The following is a 19,521-nucleotide window of genomic DNA, read 5'->3' on the forward strand; positions in this document are numbered from 1 at the left end:
CTATCTAGAATCATGTAGATATGCTTGTGCATGGAATTATCAAGTACTTAAAGTTCCGTTTACATAGAGTCGACAGAAAAAGATGAAAAAAAATCCCTAGAAAGTGAATTCTTCTATTGGTTATTCGATCAACAAATTGGTAAACATGAAACATCGAACGCCACCATAACCCTACGTTCTTGAAACGATTCAAATGTCGACAAACATTTTGACAATTCAATAATAATAATAATAATAATAATAATTCAATAATAATTCTTTTTTAAATACAAATTAAATGTTAAATTTTAAAACACTAATACCATGCGTTTCTTTATCACGCTTGGATTTCTGAAGAAAACACGTCATTTACCTTGTAAGGAATTGGAAATACAAATTAAATATTTGAAAAAATATGAAATATTTTTTATTATAAGCGTATTATTTCAGTATATAATATTGTACGTGTTAAAATTGATTTATTTTCTCTTTTAGTACACGTTGATTTATATTTGTACCTGCTTGAGGACTTTGGTGCGAAGTAGAGATGAGTACTCGAATACTGAATGATATTCATAACGACTTAAAACAGCTTATAACAGCGCTCACATCATTTGAGGTACATATCTATACTTGGATTAATCATGTATAATGTGAATTCAAAATATAATCTATAAAATTTGTACTTTTCTGCATTTAGGAAGATGAAGAAGGATTTCGGATATGTGAACGATTTTGTTTGTCAAATATTAAACATCATCGCTTCCTGTCCATCAATGGTCACGCGACTAAAGAAGCTATAAATGCAGTAGCCACTAAATTTTCAATCCATGGAAAATTTGAAGTTGCTAAAAAATTTCAAGAACTAATCGATTCCTTTTTATCAAGTTTTGATTTTGAGCAGCATCCGCAGTACGATCTACAGTGGTATTTGTTAACATTCTTGTTGGATTTATCCACTGAAACTCACAAGTCTAATTTAGATAGCTTAAAACTCACACGTGGTGAGTACAATTTTAATGCAGCTCCTGGAAAGGAAGATAGTATTACAGAAGAAATAGATTGGGTACAGTATTTAAAAGAAGGCCAAGATAATTTCTTTTGTGATTATAAGAGCGATGATAGCGAAAGTGTAAGTATTTGTATACAAAGAACATATTTTAAAACTAATGTGAACATTTGTGTAATATGTACATTTACACAGGATTGGTCTGATTTAACGGAAGAAGAAGGGACTGATGAAAATGATATTTCTTTGCCTACACAAATATCCAATGTACAATTGGATGTTGCACGGTCTTCAGAAATTCCTGATGCAGCAGATAAATTCTCCTTAGCATTAGTGCAAAATCTTGAATCTAGAAAATGGCTCTCATCAAATGTTCAGACTGATTGGTGGAATAATTTACAATGCCAAAAGTATCCTGTTGTTAAACGATCTTGTGATGCTAATATATGTGATATTTGGTAAATATCTGTCTCTTAATCTCGAATATATATATATATATATATATATATTGTGATATATATATATATATATTTTTGTGATATATATATATATGTATGTGTGTATTTTATAGGCATGAAACAAGCTTATCAGCTTTATACAAAATAACTACTCTCAGTGAATATCAAGTATGCAGAGAATTATTATGGATGTTTTATGTTCAAACGTCGATGGTAGTATTTCAACAGGAAAGTGAATCAAAATTCTCGATACGTTCTGACATATCAATACCAAGTTTAACAACTGTATGTGTATATTTTTTTCCTAAGATATTTTATCATTCTTTTTGTATTATCTTTTATGTAGAAAATCATGCATATGCAGATAGCCTACTATATTACTTGAATGTTATTTCTAGACTACTTTTAAGAGTATTCTATCACCATTCTGTGAATGCTTTTCAATGATACATGATATTGAAAGATTTGGAGCTGACTTGCAACCAACTTATAATCAAGAATCTGAACTTTGGAGTCCTCCTTTGACTTATGAAGCATATAATGCTGCACTTGGACGACACTTGTATGAATTTAAGAGTAAACTAATTAATGTAGAAAAAGATGTTTTAAAGCAAGGTAAGTTTTACATGATTAATTCGTTTGCTTGTATAAGCTCATTATTAAACATTTATTTATATTTTAGAAAATTGTAATACGTTTTTATCTTTATCGGCTAGTTTGAGAAAATATTTCAATACTATAAAGATACTTCATGATGTACATCATAGAGTTATAACTGATTGGAAAATTAATCCTAATTGGAAATGTGCGTCCCGATTATTATCGTCTCTATATTATGAAATGCAAAATTCTCATAGTCGTGAAAGGACAGATATTTGTACAAATTTATACCTATGTAGTCTTACAGTTTATCTTAATATAATTGATACTTGGTTAAGCGAGGGACGATTAGAAGACTGGAGAGATGAATTTATAATTGTAAGGTAAATTGTGAGAGGCTAGATAATTAAAACTCAAGTTTTGATAATGATTTATCATACATATAATTTTTTACTTATATGACAGCTAATATATTGTTATATATATCAGAATTCCAGAAACGACATTAATGGAAAATGCTGAACAAAATGAAAAATTTACAGTTCGATTGTCTGACATTTGTTGGACAGATCCAATTATGCAATTTTTATTGCAAAAGGTGCAACATATGGGTCACAGTATTGAGTTACTTGTCTCTTTAGATCGAATTACTGATATATGGAAGCTGGACAATGAAAATAATGGTCTGTATGATATCTTCTTTTAATATCATTTTTTTATATTGTAAACTTATATCTTATTGCAATTTATTGCAGATGCAAGAATTTCATTAAATATTGAACTGCAAAATAGATTATTATCAGAAATTTCTAAATACAGCCCGGCAATCGAAGAGACGGATGCAAGTGTACTACAAATTGATGAAATATCATTGCAAGAATATGATACCAAGATTGAAAGAAATATAATGGAACAGTTATCAATCTTACACAATCCATTTTTCATGAAAGCTATGGAAGACTATATGCCATGTGAATTATACAAAAATGATACAGTGGATGCTTATATCCATGATACCCGCGTCCCCAAAGCAAATCAAGAACAAATATATGATTTATATAAAAAGTATATTTATATACATAAAGTTATTCATGAATATATATATCGATAATTTACGTGTTTGGGATAATAAATAATATGTGTTTTCTCATATAGGCTACGAAAGATCAAATATATCTTACCATTGAAAAATATTTTGGAGAATACATTGTCTGAGATTTTAATCTTACATTATAATAGTGCTAGCAAATTAGTAAGAAATATCATGGTTGAAGAATATAAACTACAAGCGCATTTGAAGTTATTGAGATTCGTTTATATGATGGAAGCTGGACACGTTATGAATAAATTCTATCAAGTCTTATTTTACGAGGTAAAGTAAAAAAAGAGAAAAATATATAATAATAGTACACATAGTAATAAATGCTCGACTGTTACATAACACAAATATTTATTCTACAGATCGAAAATAATCAAATGTGGGCTAATTCATATTTTTTATCATGTATTCTTGAAGAAATATTTTCTCAGTATTGGCCAGATACAAGCTCGCGTTGGTCCATCACAGTTCAAAGCAATATCAATACTCGTCAAGTATTACAGGCTGTAAATGGCATAATACTACATTACACAGTAGAGTGGCCCATAAGTATAGTGCTGACCAAGAAAATCTTGGAAAAATATAATGAAATATTTAGATTTCAACTAAAATTGAAATGGGCTCTATGGGCGTTAAATAATTTGAGATTTTGCGGTAAATAAATTCAATTTGTATAAAAAGTACAATACTTCTGCGAAGCGTTTACATCGTTTTATTGCATTTTTTCAGACTTAGAGGATTCTAGGTCGCCATGCATAAAGGATAAATTGGAACAATTTCACATAAGACGTCTGGAAAGTTTGAAATTTTGGTTACTACATGCAATAGGATCTATACATACATATTTATCTGGTCAAGTATTACAGAGTCTAGGTCTTATATTGGAGAAGGTTCTTGTTCAGACAGATAGTCTTGATACTATTATATCAGGTAACATGATTACACAATTATCACAATAAGAAAGAAAAATCTTTTCAATTTAATATCTTATTATGTAATTATGCAAAATACCAAGTTTGCCCAAGAAATACATGTTTTTTTTAAATTAAATAGTTTAACAAACATTTTGACAAACATAAGCAACTATTTTGCAGTGCACAACGAATATTTGAACAAAGTTCACGAGCATTGCTTATTAACAGAGGAGTTTGAAGATTTAATGACAACCATAAATAATGTATGTATATATATCATACAATTATATAAATATATAATACATAATATAATATTAAATTATCTTTCTATGTATTTATTTTGAATTTATTCATTAGTAAATTATTTTCTTTCAGATGATTGAAATGTGTATTCACATACGAGATAGATGGTCACGCAAAAAATTATTGTTAGCTGCTGCAGAATTGGATGTGATGGAACAGAGTTACATAAAGTACCATACGTATCTTGCATTAGCTTTGCACAATGCAGTACAACATAAGGATGCAGATTATTGTAAGTTTCAGAATTTATTAGCGATACTTGACGTATTTCAACATAATTGCCCGCAATTCAATTAATTGGTTACAAATATTCTCTTGAAACAAATCGTAAAAGGTCGATGATTAAAGTTGGTGATAAGAAATGTGATACTTGCTTATTTTAAACAATTTATCAATGACTGAGATATGTTAATGATATTATAATTATAAATATGTGTACTTGAATGTATCAAATCTCGAATATTTTTATCATATACTTAAAGAAATAGCATACACTAATAGCATACTAATTAAGAGGATGTTAAAGAACAATCATTGTTGCATGATAATTAACATCATTTTTAACTTAATATTTTCTTCCTGCTTTATTTACAGTGACTGGCTTAAGTTCAGCTTTTAATTGCAGTATGCCATGTGCTTAATCTTGCATTAATAGAATATCGATTCTCATACCGATTTAACCAACATTACCAGTGTGATTTTTCGAGTTTGGGATTAACAATGATATTAATTTCATTTCATATACATCAATTATTGTCTTATACAACTTAATAATACATGTGATTGTACATGTAATATTTAGCTAGATTGTTGTTCCCTTAGATCAGATATATTTCACATCTTACATATAAATATTAAATTTTTTTAAATAATATTAATTATACTAGTTACTTTAGATATAAATTTGTTGCGCGCAAAGATTTTTATTATACTTTTAATACAGCAATTATACATATAATATATTTAAGATAAAATTGTTTTTGTATGTATCCAAGAAAAAAATGTTAATTTATTTTTTTTAATAAAAATCGCATTTTTTAATAAAAAATTGTCTCTGGCACACTCTCCTAAATGTATATGCATAATTATTGATATTAATTAGTATCCAATGTATTTCAACTTCCACGAAAAATATCCTGTTTTCCCACCCAATCCTTTCCAGATAAGTTGATGCCAACATCTACAGTCTGTACTGATAATAAACCTTTTGAGAATAGCGATAGATTCACTAAACTTCTCACTGACCTTAGTCGAACCTTATTGACGGAAATTGCGCACCAGAGTTTACCACCGTCGGGTATTCCCCTGCCAATTCCAAAGTTAATTTATGGAAAAGCTTGGCAAATGAGGTAAAAACAAAGTTATTGATATGAATACTTTATATCTTATAAATAAAAGCATGCGATATCATTGATTTTTTGAAGTTTTAGTTCAGAATCATTGTTACCTGTTGAAGTGTCCTTGAATGAATATGAACAAACCTTTTCTTATATGCGCTGGTATCAATACGAGGAACAATTCGTTATTCTAAACTCGTCCTACGCCTTACACGACGAGATAAAAAATATCGTTGCCAATTCGTAACATTACAGGAAGGAAGACTCTAAAAATAGATGTAGATAAAAAAATGTATTTAATAATTTTAAGCCACATATGTACAAACACACAAAATGCTTTATTCATTTATTAGTTTCTATAATGTTCTAATAAAAGATTTATACAACTATATAACATTTAGAAAGATTTAGAAATTATAAACTGTATATAATTCTAAAGTATGTGTATGTATTCGGAAAGTGGCACATAAAATTTAAAAAATATATAAAAAGTATAGACATACAGATTTTTTAAAACATATATTATCATATATTGTATTCCTTTGAGATATATACAAGAAAATCAATAATTAATAACACATATATGCATTCAATTTTCTACTTAAATATTGATTATAAAAATTTCTCTATAATCGGTAAATTAGGATTGGTTACATCTTAAAAATAATACGATTATAATAACTTATAAGGCTATATAAGTTTTAATTTTCTGTATAAAAAATATTTCACATTTAACAATATATTATAAAAAGCATATTAGAGAAAAAAAAAGATAGTTTTGTGATATTTATAGAACATATTTGCAAAGAGAAAATGTTTAGATAAGCAATAATAAAATTAATATTAATATCTATTATATTACATTTTTGTGTAACATTCTATACATATTGCACATGAGAATTAACTCTGGGCAATTACGACAGTACCGTTTTGTCCAATAGTTCCAGTTTGGGACACTGTGGGAACATTTGACGTTTCATTCACACTAACAGGAGAGGAGGAGTGATTGTTTATGTTTGTCGCAGCTAACGCTTTGTTTCGTAATTCGAATACTTGTTGTATCGCCTTGCGAAAACAAAGGAAGTTGTAATCGATCACACCTGTGAAATAAAAGAATAAAAATAATAACACAAAATTATTATATTATTATCATGTGCAAAAAAATTCGTTTTCTTATGCACAAATATTACAATAATTATTTTCACCTTGTCTATCAAAATTATCCTCTCGCAAGATGCAGACCAAAGCTAAAAATTTATTCACTTCACGCAAGTACAAGATTGTACCATTATTTAATTTGATTAAACTGGAACTTTGGTTGTCGAATGCAGCAGCTTCTAAATCCTCTCTTAATCTGAGACATAAAACATAAATATAAAGAGAAAATGTTAAATAGATATGAATATATGTATATGAAAATTAAATAAAATTGTGTTTACCCATATATGCAAGAAACATCAATAACAACATCAATCATATCACAACATAGTTCATAACTTTGCATATCAACAGGTGAACTGTCTGTTGCAATATATATTTTTGAGACAACATCAAATAGAAATGCTTTCTCAATTGCAGAATTCTGCAATTACATTTTAAAAACAAATTTTATTATAAAATATCCTATATTATATTCCTTAAAAAGATAAATAATAATATTTAAAAAATTCTCATACCGATATAAGTATATTGAGTAAATTTTCTAAGGTAGGCAGCTGTGGTATTAACTTTTGAACAACTTTGCTGAATGCTTCAAATATACTATGATCATATATTGAAGTCAAATGAAAACTCAAGTGTATCTGATCACATCCTAAAAAGGATTACATAAAATAAATACGAGCAATATTTATTTCTTTAAAATTTCTATATAAATAAAATCTTTCATTTACCAGCATCTGCTAAATCATCATTGGCTCTAGTGTGTATATCTCTTTGTGTTTCCATTTTACAGTCATCTGATAATCCATCCACCTTATGGATAAAAACTTCAAACTTGATCGCTTGATTAACCTTGTATGCTTTTGTAACTGTTATATGAAGCTTATTAAGTGCCTCCATGTAATCATCCTGTGCATCAATTACAAACACTAATGCTCCGCAACCACCAAATATCATATCACTGTCGAAAGTAGGGTCAAAGAAATCAATTTGTCCAGGAAAATCCCATATTTGAAATTGTACGAAGCTTGAGTTACTTATGTCGTCTTTAATTATTTTATTTGTACTTTCTAAGAATAACGTCTCGTTCGGTGACATCTTGTGGAAAACCACCTTTTGTATCGACGACTTGCCACTACTAAAAAAAGAAAAAAAGAAAGAAAAATAAATCAAAAGATAAATCATTTGATAAATTTACCGAAATACTGATTTGTGTCACAAAGAATATAAGCTTACCGTCTGAGACCCATCAAAAGTATTCTAGGCTTTTGTTCTCCCGCTAGTGGATCCATAGACCCTTCGGTTTCTCCATCGAATGGTGCATATCCAAAATCTTTGGGAAAAGAACCACTTTGATAATGATCATCGTAACCGCTTTGATAATGATCATCGTCATCCTATAAAATATAAGGAAAAAATATATAAATGTATATAACGTCTAGATATAAACAATTTGTATTGAGGATTATTTTCTATTGTGTGATTTAGAAATCTGACAACGTTATCCCGAAATATTAATGCTATAATTTATAATTCATTTGCGGATGCAAGCATGCATAATCCAAATTAATTAAAATGTAAATAAAAAAAAAAAAGGAAAGAGGGAGAATACTAGAGTGATATTTTTTTTATATCTCTCTCTTCCTTTTTATAAAAATATTCGAGTGATATCACCTGCTTACCATGTTTGTGAGGTTAAATAATTTTTGCGCCGAAATTACGACTGTTCCCCTGACAAATTGCGAATCTGATAAAACGTCGCAGTTTCACAATACAATTTATTTAATCGTGATTACACATTGTTGGAAAATCAATTAGATTACCAAGTTGAAATATGTACAATATCTTTGTTTATACTTGGCAGGGGTGTGATGAGAGATATATAATCCTTTGATAGCCACGGTATATCACTCGAGGTTCTGATTGGTCCCCCCTTCGAAATAGCGTCGAAAAAAAAAATTGTCCGTCCTGTCTCAAATTTCCAAGCAAGAAATCGCAAATCTTTGTCCTTCGAAAGATTATCCAGATCGATTCGTACAGTTGCATAAAGTATCAGAGCACCGAACTGTAGCGAAACTAACGAAAACGAGAAGGAAAGAAAAAACATGTGATTATTTTTAAGGTTAACACGTGGCTTTGTTAGAAATAAATTTGGTTGATAAAACGAATAAATTGTCAAATATTACATATAATAAACACGTAATATTTTTTTTTTTTTTTTTTTTTTTTTAATAATTCTATGCTGTTTTATATTACGTCGACGTTTTATTAAGGTGCCTTTTCATGCTGACGCTCGACGCTCATTTTTGGTCACGTGACGTCTTTTGACGCTAAAAATGAGCGTCGAGCGTCAGCATGAAAAGGCACCTTTACGCATGCGCGAGATGTCAATTATTATACTAATTTTGACAGTTTGGCAGAGCAGTTACTATTGTTGTATTATTTATCGATAGGCAAGAAATTTCGTAAATCTTTTTTGATATTTAAAACAAAGAGAGATGAAACATGGTTCGTAAAATGACATATTATGTATTCTCATAAAAAGTTAATTGATATACATTAGAATTTAACCTAACCCTCATAACTTTTATTGTTGAATTAAAAGAGAAAAGATTCTTTAAAATTCTCCCTCTTATCGCTTCTTTTGTCTGTTTTAGGCAAAAACCAGAACGAAACAACATATAACTAATCCGGCGATATAGTTTCACAAAATCAATGCAATTTCACCAAAACTTGATCCAAGTTATTACCGAAGCACAAGTATATAAACTAGTTCATTGTTTTTTGCTGATGATGCTAAGGCAATAATTACTAGCAATATAGCTGTTCTTATTCATCGTTGAATGTAACTAATGCTATATTATGCCAAAATGGAATTGGCAAGGGAAGTAATCGATGGCCTAGCCAACATTCAAAACAGCAATGTTTTACCCGAAGAAGCATTTCTACAATTATTAGACGTTATAGTATCTTACATCTGTAAGAATGTCAACGATGGAAAAGGTAAATATAAATTTAACTCGATTTGTGTTTCAAGAATAATATAAAAATACTCAAGATACTACGTTCATAATTACCTTTTATCCTTAGGCATCGCTAGTATATATCCATCGAAATCAGATCTGGTGAAGGCTGCCGTTGCCAGTATATCTTGCCTTTTTATAGAGGCTGCTAGATACGATTATGATGAAGAGAGCTTAAAAATCTTTCTACATAACGAACATATTAATGGACAAAGGATTGAAAAATTGTGTAGTACTTACATAAACAAGAAACAAGATATTCAGACCCAGTTGGAGTTGACAGGAGACAGTGTACCACACATAGTAGATGTAGATTGGCGTTTACATCATTGTGTTAAGGTGAGTTTTTTAATAACTTTGACGAGTGTATTACTTTACATAGCACAGTTCTAACAATATATATCTGCATAAGAAGTTACATTAAATAAAGTGTATTCTATGTGTTTTTGAATACAGATTAGCACTTGTTGTTCTACCGACATGCCAACTTATAATATTCGAATGAGTACAAGAAAATGTAATGAAATGAAATATGTAACATTTACATGCACTGTGCAACAGCTACAAGAGTTGGTGTACAAGTTGAAGGATGCTGTAAGGCACATCGAAAAAATCTCTAATATATAAATCTCTAATTACTAACTTATAATTTGGAAATACATTCTTCAGTTGCTTCGGTACAACAATGTGTACATATGAAGGATGTTTCATATTGAATAATAAACAGTTTTTATGTAGGTGCAGTCAGTTATATTTTTGCATTAATGAAAAGAATATCTCCTAATCCATGTATATAGAATTACTATTGTATTACTTTTATACGTTTATACATGTATATGTTTACCATATACACATATACAAAAAATGATTAAAAATACAGTAATCCTCCTCGTTTTGCAGCCCGATATATTTAAAAATTTCTATTTTTGTTAGACAAAAAAAATACTATGTAGTTATATATATATATATATATATAGTATATATATTCTTACTAATATTAAATATATAGAATTATATTAATAATTCTTTTTCTCCATTATTACGCAATTTTTTTATATAACCATAATACACTATGTACAAATAAAGCTTAGCATATCTTATATCAAGAGAAACTGTCTATACAAACATTAAAGTCTCTTAGCAAAGTTTTTCGCCTTCTTTTGTTCATACTTTTTCCAATTTATGCTCCTTTACTTTTTCATCAATATTCACAATCATGTAAATGGACAACAAAATGCACATACATATATATTATTAGAAATGAAGATATTTGGATTAGGTAGAAAAAAATTGAAAGAGAAATAAAACTTGAAAAGCAGAGCGGAATAGAAAAAAATATTACAATTTACGATCATTTTATAAAAGCGCAATTTTGTTTCATTAAAATATGTTTTTTATATAAGACGAAGTAACGTAACGATCACAGTATTTAATCGTTAACTAATATTCTTGTTTCTTTCTGACATAATTAGCATATATATATATTTTATAATTTTTATTGTTCCATATTAATTACTCGATATATGATACGATAAGGCCTCGGACATTTCACTACCATCAGCAGTCTTCGAATATTTTTAAAATCACCCCAATAATTAACTTTTGTTACCTTGTTTTTGTTGGATTAGTAAAAAAAAAAACTAAAACTTAATCATATAAAATAAAATGTAATGTTGCAATTACAAATATAATAATCGATATTTGCATTTTTATCAAAGTTTTTATACATGTACATTCATTCTACATACTTGTAAAATGAGTCTGACAAAAAGAGCAACACCTTTTTAAATTGTTAGTTATTTTTGAAATTTGGTTCAAGCTGCAAAATAAGAATTTTATATATATATTATAAATTTTTATAGTACTATGATATACGAATATTTGATATTTTTATTTCTACATATTATAACACGAATAGTGTCAAATGTTAAATATATTTTGTGAAAAAAAGTATCATTAAAGAAATAATAGAGAGCAAAAATAGAAATTTCGTGAAATAAAAAGTTATCTTTCTCAAAAATATTACTGCTCTATATAATACAATTTAAATACAATTCTCTTTAATAAAGGGTTATTCAAAAATATTCAATGATGCAAACTATATAAATTTCATATCAATCTTATGTTATAAAAATGTATAGTTTAGGTTTAGGTAACATTATATTGATTTAATTAGTTCACCTATACCTACCTATACCTAACATGTTTTTTTTTTTTCATAAACATACGTATGTGCTCATTATATCGTGAATATCTCTTCTACTACAAGTCATTGTGTCTTTTCATAATTATACACAAAAAAAGTGACTGCGATACTTTTAGTTACTAGTTAATGCTAATGAATAACTCGAATCCCCATTTAAAAATTTCTCGCATCCAAGATGCAAGAACGGATATTATATACTATTAAGGTGTGACATAACGCTGACATTAACAAATCAACAGCAAACATATACGCACTGAGACACAAATCGTGTGTAGTTGATTTAAATATGTAACTTTAATAGAGTAATCTTTTTTTTCCAAGGTCACTGTTTCCACAATTTGTATCGATATCCGCGAAATATGTATGTTTCAATATTGCAACGCATGAGCTAATGTCTAACAAAACAAGATAAATATTTGACACTGTCCCACTTAAAACTTATTATACTTTTTAATAGCATGATGTATCATCAATTCCATTTTTTGTAAATTTCTTAATTTTATTTCGTCCCAAAGCATATAATTAATTTTTTTAGTATTAAAATTAAATTTGTAAAAGATGGAGTTGATCAATCTCGCTTTTGAGAGGCTCAAATATTGTAAATGATTGTAAATGGCCATCAAATTTTCGTTAAAAAAATCTGCAGAAAAATTAGTTTGGAAAAAAATGTATAATCGAAGGGGGTACATGATAATAAAAAGTGGAACACGTCATACATTTATACACATATGTGTATGCGTATATAATAACAACGGGAGGGGGGAGGAAGTGATTCGTTAACGGTATTAATATTGATATTAGATACGCGCATAGAAATTTCAGACGGCCTCGCAATTAACGTGTGCTTATAAAATAACGTACTCAACGTAATGATATATCTATATATAATAACTCATTTATAATAGAAAATAATATTAGATCTTTCGATTGCTATTTACAGAAATGTACAGATTCCTAACACGCCGTGAACGCATTTTCAACAATGATCATAACCGGCTCTTCTCGTTCCGGATATACACGGAATATGCATACTGTAAAAATTCATTCGCCTATATAGCATCGTTAACCAGCACATCTCTTGTGATTTCTTTCGCTACGCGCGGATGACGAAAGGGGAGCGCAAAAGGATCTTTAAACATTACACACAAGTATATGTATATATGGGATATACTCAATCGCGCGTTAGAGAATTAAAAACTGGCAGTAAATATCAATAATTTAATCCTGTACACAGGATTAAATTATTATGATATTCCCAGTTCCGTCATCTCGACGCGCGATTAATCTAATCAATTTAATCCTCACGTCTCCGCTTTATTTCTTTGCACTTCGGACTTTTTACCCTGTATCTGCTCGCCACTCTTGTCGTTTTTGGATTCGCTCGCTGGCGAGGAGTCACTGATATTAGCTTGAGCGTTATTACTCGGAATGCTACACCGTTCTCTGGACGAGGATCGTTCCACTTGGCTGCCGTCTCGTTCGCTAGTCGTCTCCGCTGGTTTCGTCGCTTCGTTGTTAGACGCTTCCTTGGACTTCTTACTCGCAAACTGTTCCGTTGTAACGTCACCGTTGATCTTGGCCGCCTGATTCTTCTCCTTCTTGTCGGGAGACTGAGAGCTCTCGGTGCTACATCTCGCCTCCGTAGGCTTCGCCTTAGGACTTTCCTCTTTGGGACTCCGCGTTGTCGTCTCCTGCGTCGTCTTTTGCGCCGGATCCGCGTCCTTGGACTGCTTTCGTTCGCCGGTGCTGCTAGGCGAGTTGGAATTCTCGGGGATCTCCGCGCTCGCTGTGAGAGAACTTTGCTTGACGATCTGCTCGGTCGTGTCGGCGTTGCTCGTGTCCGACGTCTTGACGACGACGTTGGAGGTCGGACCTAAACTGCCACCGGTCTTGGAGAGATTGAACACGTTGAGCTCTCGTTGCAGCGAGACTACCGGTATCGGTACCGGCACGTTCTTGGAAAGAAGTAGCGCGACGCTGTCGGCCACCGACGTCGACGTGATCGGCGACTGCGATTCCCCTTTCCCCAGGTTGAACGACGTGCACGAGATCGAGCTCGGTGACGAGGTCTTGGGCGATTTCGGCGAAGACGAATGCGTGCTGGGCGGTATTCGCTGCACCGCCGGTGGTTGGGTGGATACCGGCGAGTAACTACCGGTGGTCTGCGGTATGTAGCTGGCTGATCGTTGATACAGCTTGTTGATCGACGGCGGTAGACTGCTGTGGAAGGCACTGGGAGGCGGGATACCGATGGGCGAGCGTATCAGGGGATTTGGGAATCGGCTGGCATCCGGAAACGGAGGTGGGAAGTGAGAATATATGAGCCGTGGATTCGTGTTAGGCGTAGGAGACGGTATGAACGGATTGGTCGACAGCATGTTCACCGGCGAGTTCCTCGGCGATATCGGGGAACCGGTGCTACGACATATGTCCCGCGGATACGGCGTATTCTGATAACTTCGAGCGTTCGGCGAATAAGGCGGTGGCGAGACGATCGGCGAATTGACCGTGGAAACGATAGGCGACAAGGTCTTGGGATCGATCTTCATCATATTGAGGGTGGCGCTGCTGTTCTTCGTATTAGCGACCGATTGTTCCTTCTCCTTCGAGTCGTTCGTGACTCCGTACATGGGCTTCACGCCCGATGCCGGATTGCCCAGGTATCGCGGCACGTTTCTCATCTTGAAGATCTTGGCCGGTTTAGACGGGATCTGCTTGCTCGTGCCCTCGGACGCGGACGCGGTCTGAGTTTGATTCTGCATCTCCTTCGCTTGATTCTTCACGGCCACGTAATTATTCTTCGACAACGTCGGATTCCAGGACTTGGGCGGGTCGCGCAACGTTTTATATCCGACCGGTTGGCTCTGCTTCTTGAGGGAGGACATTCTCTGGGTCATCTGGGGCGACGACGTCGGTGTCAAGGATGTTACCGTCGATGAGACCGACAAAGCGCCGGCTGACACGGGCAAGCCGGGCTTGGCGCTCTTACTCTCCATCGTTGTCGCGTTGCTGCTCGGATTGTACACCGGTACATTCGGTATATTCGGTATATGCTTAATCGTCATGTCCGAATTGGGCAGCGACGACGAGAGACCCTTCTTCGTGCTGATCTTAAGCAGATCCGGTACGTCCGATTTACCGCGCGCCTGCTGTTCCTGCACCCTGTTCTTCTCCTTCGAGTTTTCTCCTATCTTCGCGCAGATATCGTTGATCTTGGAACCGACGGTACCGATGGAACCAATTTTCGCACAAATCTCATTTAGATTTGTACCCTTGGCAGTCGCCTCCTGCTTGCGCATAGACGCTTGCTTTATTAGGGATATAGGAATCGCGTCCGGACATGGTGGTACCGAGCATAAGGACGTCGGTTTCGATGCCGTCACGGTGGTTACACCTTGGTTCGCGTTACCGCAGTTATTCTTCAAAGACATAGATACCGAGTATATGCTCATCGAGGGCGTTTGTACGTTGAACTGAGGTATAAGGGACGCTTGACTGTTGGACGTTGAACAAGCGACAATAGGTGATGTCATCAATGCTTTTTGGAGCGTCGTACAGCTGCCTGTCGCGCTCGAGTTCTTGAGCGTCGGTTTCATAGCGGGAGAGTTAATTACTATGTCATGGAGCGTATAAGGAAACGTTGTCGACGATGTTGTCTGACTGATCGTGGACGTAGAAGCATTCGATACAATTGTAGATGTGATATCTTCATTTGTCGTGGTTGTATTATTATTATTATTATTGTTGTTGTTGTTACTCGATGTGCACTGTAATTTCTGATTTATCGTACTCGTGGCGTGGCTGCTACTTGTTTTTGGGACAGATTCCGTCGATGTTTGTACGAGCACGTTCGTCGTTTTCTGTTCCAGTAGATTTAACGCCTGTTGCACGTCGATACTCGTACTCGGATTATCCTTCTCGTAGACAGCTTCCTGTTGACCAGAACCGGAATCCGTTGCCGAGGAAGCGTTTCGAGATGCTATCGCGACTGATTTTTGCGAAGAGGTTGCCGTAGAACACGAGACCGATACCTTGGCCGTTGTATTCCCGCAATTCGTTCGCGTTTTTGTATCAGGGAGTTTTGTACCTTCGGTCGATGATTTTACGTCGGATTTCTTCATACTCTGCTGAAGAATCGCACGTTTTTCCTTTGGCGCTTTCTTGGAATAAGTGTTATTGACTTGGCCCATTTTCGGTTGAAACTGCAGTTTTGCGCTTAACGCGTCGATTTTCGATCCGGCATTCCCCGTTTTCGCTTCTACACTTGTACTTTTTACGCATTCCTTCTGAGTTTCAGCCTTGAAATCCGTACTGTTGTTATTATTATTTATCGATAACTTCTTCGTCCCTTCATTTGTATTTTCAGTAACAATATTTGCGCTCTCCTTCGTCAATTGCGTTACCGGTTGATTAATAGTTTTCTGCCCTGGTTTATCCTCGACATTAACGGTTTGATTGCGGCCCTTTACTTCACGCGCGTCTTGTTGTAACTTTGCTGGGACTGTACGATTTCCCGTTTCATTTCCCTGTTTCGTGGTATTCCCATTATGCTGAGTAATTGGCGACGTGCAATTTTTAATCGATGAATTTTCTGTTGTAGATTTAACGTCACTCGTAGCGAGTGCGTTACTCGAGTTGGGAAATATTGGATTTTTCGTTATTTGCGTGTCGGTGGCCAAGGTAGATTGCATTATTTCCACAGTAGATGATTTTGACTCATCGCAATTTTCTATCAACGAATCTGTCTTGTTCACTTCTATAATGGAAGTGATAGTTTCTTCTGAAGATTTTTCATCTTGCAAATTTTCGATCCCTCCATCTCTTTTGTGTACTGTACTTGATATATCGGTTATACTCATCACACCTGTTTCTGATATTTTTAATTGCACCTCTTTCCACTCGCGTTTCAATGATTTCTCATCTTTTATTTCAATAGAATCAATGCCAGCATCTTTTAAAGATTTATTATAGCTAGCATTGTCTTCTGACAATTTTATACGTTTTAAAGATGATTCAAATATCCTGTAGCTCAAGTGTAGTGGAACTTTCTGTAATACAACAGAGATATGCTATTACTATGTGCAAAGGTATTTATATGTGTACATTGAATTAAATATTAAATCAATTAAATACTTACCCGCCTCCAGTGATAGATATACATAATATCCATTAATGTATAACTACTGCATAACGGTTCCTCTTTGTACATAATATCAACTCTATTTGCATCACTAAGTCCATATTTGGCTCTTATTAACTTTTGTAAATGGAATACTGTAACCGCTGCAGGACATCGAAAGTATCGCCTTAAAATGGGTTTTTGCGTGCCATCCTTAATATCATTTACTTCACTTAAATCCTTTGTATGAGGATCAAAGTATTCCAAGGATAAGCTAAGAGATTCATCTGCGGAATATATATGCGATTCTGTAGGTTCTCCACGAGCTTCTGAAGACATCGCTTGATCACACACTTCTGGATGCTTCGCGTAAAATTCTCTCCGACATCGCATTTCACCTGAAAGAAAAAAGAAGTTTATATGTTAATCGTTAATGCACATCATAATATGTGATAAAGAAGTAGATTTCTCCTTCTTTAAGGAAGAAACATACTTTGGTAACATCCAGGTACCAGTTTATATACAATATCTTGCAATGTATGATCAGGACGAATATTTAACAATGGCCTACTTTTGTGAACCTGTACTTCGCAGATTGGGCAATATTTGTTATTCTCCAAATATTTAACAATGCAACTTCGGCAAACTGTAAAAAAAATATTTGATATCTTAAAATAATGTTGCGTTAAGCTATTAGCTGTTGTATAAATTAACATATGCAATGTCATATATAATATTATAGAGGGATACTGTACATGAGTGTAAACATTCTATAATGGTGGTGGCATCGATAAAATATCCACCACACAATTTGCATGTCAATTGCTCATTAAGCTTGGCCAACTGCACTCGATGTCCACCACTTTGCCCTGACATTCTACAAGACAATACAAAATATATATACATATCCTATCTTTATGGTAATTTAACAAGTTACATATAATTCACATACTGTAATAATATAACATATTATAATATACTGTAAATGATACAATTTAATTACATAATATACAATATTTATCCAATATGTATTATGTGTAACTTATTCAAATATAACCAAAGGAATGCAGTGTAAAATGATGATTTCCAACCATTGTCATAAGCTAATAAAGTTTTAATAGTATCTTTTCAACAATCTGTATACTAAGAGCAAAAAAATATATATTTATATTCTGTGCATATACAAAAATCTATATAATCTATATTATCTGTATAATCTAGCTATATCTATTAAATAATTCATTATCAAATGAATACTTTAAAGCTCATTATTAAATTAGGACTGAGTCAATATCATAATTAATTATAAAAAATATAACAGTGCATGAGTAATCTGTCTCTCTGATGGCACGAGACATAATCATGTCTCTCTGCGATACAAGTGGCATACAAGATCTTGATACAAGTAAATTAAAAAACGGTGTGACAGCTGCCTAAAATAAGTAGCACAACTAGATCAGAGAAAACATAAAGCAGTTAGATATATATATATATATATACATATATATATATATATATATATATGTAACCATTTTATCCATATATATATATATATATATAAAATAAAATAGATATATATATATGGATAAATAGATTTGTATAATGTGTATATATATATATATATATATATATATATATATGGATAAATAGATATGTATAGATGTATATATATATATATATATATTATATGTATAAAAGATCAGATTTGCTTGCGTATGACATAATTTCTTTTTCGTGATGTTTTCAAGAGGGAGGGAAACCGATATATCGGATAACGGTGCAAATTGAGAAAACATTGAGGGCTACGAATAATACGTCGGTCCGAGATATTTACGGCGTTTCATAAGCGTTAAGCGTAAGTACGAATTATACTTGGCACTCCTCGGCGGGATATTCACGGCTACGGATGATACTTACGTGACGAACGAAGCGAGAATCGTCCGTTTTATTTAGTAATCGCCATTTGGCCTCAAAAGTCAGGAAAGTTGGGTCAGATGTAACTTGTCACGGGTTGCCATCATACACACACAATACTTGTCCCTCCGCGGAGACGATTTTCACATTATCCCCCCGTGACGATACCTTCGGTAAGCGCGCGTAGAATGCCGCGTAGCGACGACGCCGTTTCGATCGAACGAAATTCACCTCAATCGCTTATATCCATCTTAAAATAGATCAGCACTTTCTCTGAAAACTGCGCGTACGGCAGCAGGACAAAATGGCGGATAAACAATCATGCGTGCGATGATTTCCGAAAACATTGCGCAGCGCGCCTCGTTTCGGTCTAGTTCCAAGCATAGACATATTAAATAT

The 19,521-nt window shown here is 33.1% G+C and overlaps 4 protein-coding genes across 9 annotated transcripts; 2 read left to right on the top strand and 2 right to left on the bottom strand.

Moving 5' to 3' along the window:
* The first annotated feature begins 160 nt into the window (after positions 1-160).
* On the top strand, positions 161-5,349 carry Grip128 (gamma-tubulin complex component 5). 2 transcript variants are annotated; one of them, XM_083047888.1, is made up of 15 exons: positions 161-355; positions 475-598; positions 680-1,111; positions 1,184-1,446; positions 1,560-1,731; positions 1,845-2,061; positions 2,129-2,429; positions 2,536-2,729; positions 2,802-3,111; positions 3,202-3,418; positions 3,508-3,799; positions 3,875-4,075; positions 4,240-4,322; positions 4,435-4,594; positions 4,957-5,346. In XM_083047888.1, exons 2-15 carry the CDS (start codon positions 527-529, stop codon positions 5,001-5,003), a joined length of 2,961 nt encoding a protein of 986 aa, XP_082904014.1. In that variant the 5' UTR covers positions 161-355; positions 475-526; the 3' UTR covers positions 5,004-5,346. The 2 variants fall into 2 exon arrangements, with proteins under 2 accessions (XP_082904014.1, XP_082904013.1); XM_083047887.1 differs by having other exon boundaries at positions 4,435-5,349.
* Positions 5,337-9,186, bottom strand: Ragc-d (Ras-related GTP binding C/D). 5 transcript variants are annotated; one of them, XR_014426201.1, is made up of 10 exons: positions 9,117-9,186; positions 8,543-8,936; positions 8,097-8,257; positions 7,592-7,998; positions 7,376-7,512; positions 7,139-7,281; positions 6,905-7,053; positions 6,626-6,799; positions 5,844-5,965; positions 5,340-5,667 (listed from the first exon to the last, which is right to left on the bottom strand). XR_014426201.1 is itself a non-coding variant. In XM_083047954.1 (9 exons), exons 2-9 carry the CDS (start codon positions 8,543-8,545, stop codon positions 5,949-5,951), a joined length of 1,191 nt encoding a protein of 396 aa, XP_082904080.1. In that variant the 5' UTR covers positions 8,546-8,936; positions 9,117-9,186; the 3' UTR covers positions 5,337-5,948. The 5 variants fall into 5 exon arrangements, 3 of the variants coding, with proteins under 3 accessions (XP_082904080.1, XP_082904078.1, XP_082904079.1); XR_014426200.1 differs by having other exon boundaries at positions 5,810-5,965; XM_083047954.1 differs by having other exon boundaries at positions 5,337-5,965.
* Positions 9,187-9,217: 31 nt separating this feature from the next.
* LOC145941724 (COMM domain-containing protein 3) lies at positions 9,218-10,649 on the top strand. The gene is made up of 4 exons (XM_083047994.1): positions 9,218-9,368; positions 9,518-9,863; positions 9,951-10,222; positions 10,340-10,649. Exons 2-4 carry the CDS (start codon positions 9,713-9,715, stop codon positions 10,508-10,510), a joined length of 594 nt encoding a protein of 197 aa, XP_082904120.1. The 5' UTR covers positions 9,218-9,368; positions 9,518-9,712; the 3' UTR covers positions 10,511-10,649.
* Positions 10,650-10,967: 318 nt separating this feature from the next.
* On the bottom strand, positions 10,968-19,460 carry LOC145941660 (uncharacterized). Its single transcript, XM_083047880.1, has 5 exons — positions 19,126-19,460; positions 17,964-18,085; positions 17,702-17,854; positions 17,227-17,606; positions 10,968-17,137 (listed from the first exon to the last, which is right to left on the bottom strand). Exons 2-5 carry the CDS (start codon positions 18,082-18,084, stop codon positions 13,391-13,393), a joined length of 4,401 nt encoding a protein of 1,466 aa, XP_082904006.1. The 5' UTR covers position 18,085; positions 19,126-19,460; the 3' UTR covers positions 10,968-13,390.
* Between the last annotated feature and the right edge of the window lie 61 nt (positions 19,461-19,521).

The sequence above is a fragment of the Prenolepis imparis genome, unplaced genomic scaffold, assembly GCF_030444845.1.
Source record: "Prenolepis imparis isolate NDT839.2.m4 unplaced genomic scaffold, iyPreImpa1.0 SCAF_10, whole genome shotgun sequence".
Classification (NCBI taxonomy): domain Eukaryota; kingdom Metazoa; phylum Arthropoda; class Insecta; order Hymenoptera; family Formicidae; genus Prenolepis; species Prenolepis imparis.

Coding starts and splice junctions, on each gene's coding strand:
- Grip128 (XM_083047887.1), top strand. CDS start 527: ATGAGTACTCGAATACTGAATGATATTCATAACGACTTAAAACAGCTT. Junction 2,730..2,801: donor GCTGGACAATGAAAATAATG/GTCTGTATGATA, acceptor AATTTATTGCAG/ATGCAAGAATTTCATTAAAT. Junction 3,419..3,507: donor ATCAAGTCTTATTTTACGAG/GTAAAGTAAAAA, acceptor TTTATTCTACAG/ATCGAAAATAATCAAATGTG.
- Ragc-d (XM_083047952.1), bottom strand. Junction 7,282..7,375: donor TACTCAATATACTTATATCG/GTATGAGAATTT, acceptor ATGTAATTGCAG/AATTCTGCAATTGAGAAAGC. Junction 7,054..7,138: donor GATGTTTCTTGCATATATGG/GTAAACACAATT, acceptor TTTATGTCTCAG/ATTAAGAGAGGATTTAGAAG.
- LOC145941724 (XM_083047994.1), top strand. CDS start 9,713: ATGCTATATTATGCCAAAATGGAATTGGCAAGGGAAGTAATCGATGGC. Junction 9,864..9,950: donor GAATGTCAACGATGGAAAAG/GTAAATATAAAT, acceptor TTTTATCCTTAG/GCATCGCTAGTATATATCCA. Junction 10,223..10,339: donor GTTTACATCATTGTGTTAAG/GTGAGTTTTTTA, acceptor TTTTGAATACAG/ATTAGCACTTGTTGTTCTAC.
- LOC145941660 (XM_083047880.1), bottom strand. CDS start 18,084: ATGTCAGGGCAAAGTGGTGGACATCGAGTGCAGTTGGCCAAGCTTAAT. Junction 17,607..17,701: donor GGTACCTGGATGTTACCAAA/GTATGTTTCTTC, acceptor TTTTTCTTTCAG/GTGAAATGCGATGTCGGAGA. Junction 17,138..17,226: donor ATATCTATCACTGGAGGCGG/GTAAGTATTTAA, acceptor GTTGTATTACAG/AAAGTTCCACTACACTTGAG.